The following is a 3,391-nucleotide window of genomic DNA, read 5'->3' as shown; positions in this document are numbered from 1 at the left end:
TACCCAGCGTTTCTTTTGACAAAGATGCTCTCCCCAAGATAAGCTAACGTTAGTTGTCTGGCTAACGTAGCGTACGTAGCTTTGGTAACAACATGACGATGATGAGGAGCGGTGTGTAGGAGCGACCGACCAGACATCGGATCGCGCCGATTTCCTGCTTGTCAGTCACGGATTTCCAGGATTGTCCTGTCTTTGTGTCTGGATAACAAAACGGCGTTTCCGACAAACAAACAAACGGGTTACATTTAACCGACAAGTTATCTTCGAAGAGGTAGGTTTAAGTTGACGTTACATCTCTGAAATCAGCTAGCTAACGTTTTTTTTAGTCCGGTTGGTTGCATTTGTGTTTTTATAATATTTCATACATACAGTTAATTTCCTGAACTCATGATCCATCTTTGCTCCTCAGTAATTGTGGTCGGTTGGACATTTGCATCACTTTCTTTCAATGGGTGAGGAAAAGCCGGACACGCTTGACTTTGTGAAGGATTTCCAGGAGTATCTGAGCCAGCAGACTCAACATGTCAACATGATATCAGGCTCTGTCAGCGGCGTCAAGGAGGCGGACGAGCTGCCGCCAGGTAACCAGCTGGCATTTACTGTTAACAATCCTTCAGTGTAAATTCATCATGTTTTAGCAGTCTGGGTTTGGTACAAATTGATACAGTATATTTCAAGGAAAACCGCTGACTTATTCACCCTCAAACATTAGCTGACATCTGATACTTGCACAATTTTCAATTTCATGAATGTTACCATAGAGAGTAACTAAGTCAAGTAATGAGGCATGGTACTCCTTATCCACGTGACCCTTCAATGAGTCTGTGAGAAATGTTATTGTATGCAGTTCAACACAAATGTAACTGAAGTGTTGAACTACATGTTATTTTGTAATCAACTGGAATGCCATCTGTAGAAACACATTAAAAGCATCTACTGTGTTCATGAAAATAATGTATCAATCATTTGTTTAGCCAGCGGGTAAAGTATAATCAGAGTTTGTATGGTATGTTATTTCGTTTTTTATTGGTGTATAAATTATAAGTCCTGCTGATGTTGCTGTATGCAGACTGTAGTCAGAATGGACTGGATCACCCCTCAGTGGACATGTCACTGGAGGACAGTTCAGGGATCCTGGTGGATGGCTTTGAGAGGACCTATGACGGCAAGCTCAAGTGCCGCTACTGCAACTATGCCACCAGAGGCACAGCAAGACTCATTGAGCACATCCGAATTCACACAGGTAAGTGGTAATAGTTCATTTTTGGGGGATAACATTGGCATGGTTTTGTTACTTAGCCTGTTTTCCTCAATTACACAGGAGAGAAACCTCACCGCTGCCACCTCTGCCCATTTGCTTCAGCCTACGAGCGTCACCTGGAGGCCCACATGCGATCACACACAGGCGAGAAGCCTTATAAGTGTGAGCTGTGCTCCTTCCGCTGCAGTGATCGGAGCAACTTGTCCCACCATCGCCGTCGACGTCACAAACTCCTGCCAATGAAAGGTGCTCGCTCACTGTCCCATAAAAAGATGCTGAGTGTTTTGCAGAAGAAGGCCAGCTCACTGGGCTATGGCCGCCGACTCCTCATCAACTTCAGCCCCCCTTCTATGGTGGTGCACAAGGCTGACAATGTGAACGATTTCTCCCACGAGCTGCCCCACTTGCGTCAGGAGACCTATGATAATCAGAGTCGAGCAGTTGAGGACGGGCACTCCACAAATCAAAATCACCATCACCATGATATGGTTATGGATAACCCCCTAAACCAGCTGTCCACCCTGGCAGGCCAGTTGGCCAGCCTCCCTTCAGAGTCCCAGGCCCAGACTCAACCTCCCATGTCTCCAGGAGCAGAGTCTATCGTAGATGAGAAGCCCTTCCTCATCCAGCCACACCCTGCCACAGCTCCTGTGGCTGTCACAGCCAGCATGGTCCATGCCTCCTCCTCTTCCCCAATCACCCCAGAGCCCCGGGCTCCTCCCCACAGCAATTGCAGCCCTGAAGGGGGACCCTGCAGCGAGCACAGTGCGCGTACCAGTACCCCCAGTATCTCCAACAGCCAACCCAGTACTCCGGCCCCCGGCCTGTCCGCCCCACTCCAGGACCCCCACATGCTGCATCACTGCCAGCACTGTGACATCTACTTCCCCGACAACATCCTCTACACTATCCACATGGGCTGCCATGGCTACGAGAACCCATTCCAGTGCAACATCTGCGGCCACAAGTGCAAGAGCAAGTATGACTTTGCCTGCCACTTTGCCCGTGGGCAGCACAAGTAATGGATGACTGAGGAAAACTTTGAAAGAACTTTTAAAAGACAGCTTTGTTTTATTAATTCCATAGTAATTTTATTTATTGGTCTTGTACTTGGCCTTGATGTAGCCTAGCCTTTCAAAGTTGTACTTATACAGGAACATGTTCAGAAACATTAAGATGGTTTCATTTTGTATGGTGATTGGTGCCCATTCAAGTGTATTATAAAGGGATGATCAGTGTTTTCAACACGTTGAGAATTTATTTGTGGTGGTGAAGATTTCTGTCATAAATCAGGAAAAACAACCTCCCTACTTAGTCAAGCAAATTAACCTGATTTAATGTAGTAGGTTACTAAATTTACAATATGCCTGAATTTAGTACATGAACTTAACTGATTGTCAAACCTTTCAAATCTCAAATGTGATACCATGCAACACTAAGGTAACTCTGCCACTTAGATAGGTACCATTTTATACAGGTTATATGGTCTCATATCAGACTAAGGTGAATGAAAACCAGTTGCTACTGAAATTCATTCAGAAATCTAAGAACAACTGGTGAATAAATACAGCCGTCATGCTATAGGCAGAATACATATTTTGAGGAAACCATACACATGTAGTTGCTAAATGTAAGGTATTTATTGATTCTGAAACCCACCCACTCACCCCTGTAAACATAACATCACCTCATGGAGGAAAAAGATATGACTGTAGCTCGCCTGTGGCTGCCAAGAGAGTTAAAGGGGAAGGGCCTGCTCACACAGGCTCCCACTCTCAACAGTATGTCCCTTTTTATTTTAGAAAAATACAGAATGCAAGAACCAAATGTTTTTTGCCGGGCAACTCTAAGTGGGCAACCCAAATAAATTCTCAACACTCCTGCAGCTATATCTAAAGATTGCTCTGATGATACTAACACAGGAGCGAAACTGTTGGCCTAGAGTGATCTTACTTAAGCCTTGTTGAAATGATTTCAGTGCTTGGTGCATTACTACTATTTCTTTGCAGTGCCTGACATAGTCACTTTCTTGTGTCCAAGATAAAGGACTGTTATTTTGAAGATTAATAGATATTATTACAATATCATCTTCTTACTGTAATGGATAGGCCCAGAACCTTAGAAAAAAAG

General features: G+C 44.5%; 1 protein-coding gene across 2 annotated transcripts; it reads left to right on the top strand.

Annotated features, from left to right (window-relative positions):
- Positions 1-433: 433 nt before the first annotated feature.
- ikzf5 (IKAROS family zinc finger 5) lies at positions 434-2,283 on the top strand. Of its 2 annotated transcripts, none has more exons than XM_070916448.1 (3): positions 434-581; positions 1,070-1,243; positions 1,322-2,283. In XM_070916448.1, the coding sequence occupies exons 1-3, from the start codon at positions 449-451 to the stop codon at positions 2,281-2,283; spliced, it is 1,269 nt and encodes a 422-aa protein (XP_070772549.1). In that variant the 5' UTR covers positions 434-448. The 2 variants fall into 2 exon arrangements, with proteins under 2 accessions (XP_070772549.1, XP_070772547.1); XM_070916446.1 differs by having other exon boundaries at positions 449-588; positions 1,077-1,243.
- The last annotated feature ends 1,108 nt before the right edge of the window (positions 2,284-3,391 follow it).

Source organism: Enoplosus armatus, chromosome 12 (assembly GCF_043641665.1).
Source record: "Enoplosus armatus isolate fEnoArm2 chromosome 12, fEnoArm2.hap1, whole genome shotgun sequence".
Taxonomy (NCBI): domain Eukaryota; kingdom Metazoa; phylum Chordata; class Actinopteri; order Centrarchiformes; family Enoplosidae; genus Enoplosus; species Enoplosus armatus.
The sequence above is the reverse complement of the archived record's forward strand: the minus strand, read 5'-3'. Positions and strand labels throughout refer to the sequence as shown.

What these genes read in the sequence shown, in the direction of transcription:
- ikzf5 (XM_070916448.1), top strand. Translation starts at nt 449, where the DNA reads ATGGGTGAGGAAAAGCCGGACACGCTTGACTTTGTGAAGGATTTCCAG. An exon ending in GGCGGACGAGCTGCCGCCAG is followed by an intron (nt 582 to 1,069) that starts GTAACCAGCTGG and finishes TGCTGTATGCAG; the next exon opens with ACTGTAGTCAGAATGGACTG. An exon ending in GCACATCCGAATTCACACAG is followed by an intron (nt 1,244 to 1,321) that starts GTAAGTGGTAAT and finishes TCAATTACACAG; the next exon opens with GAGAGAAACCTCACCGCTGC.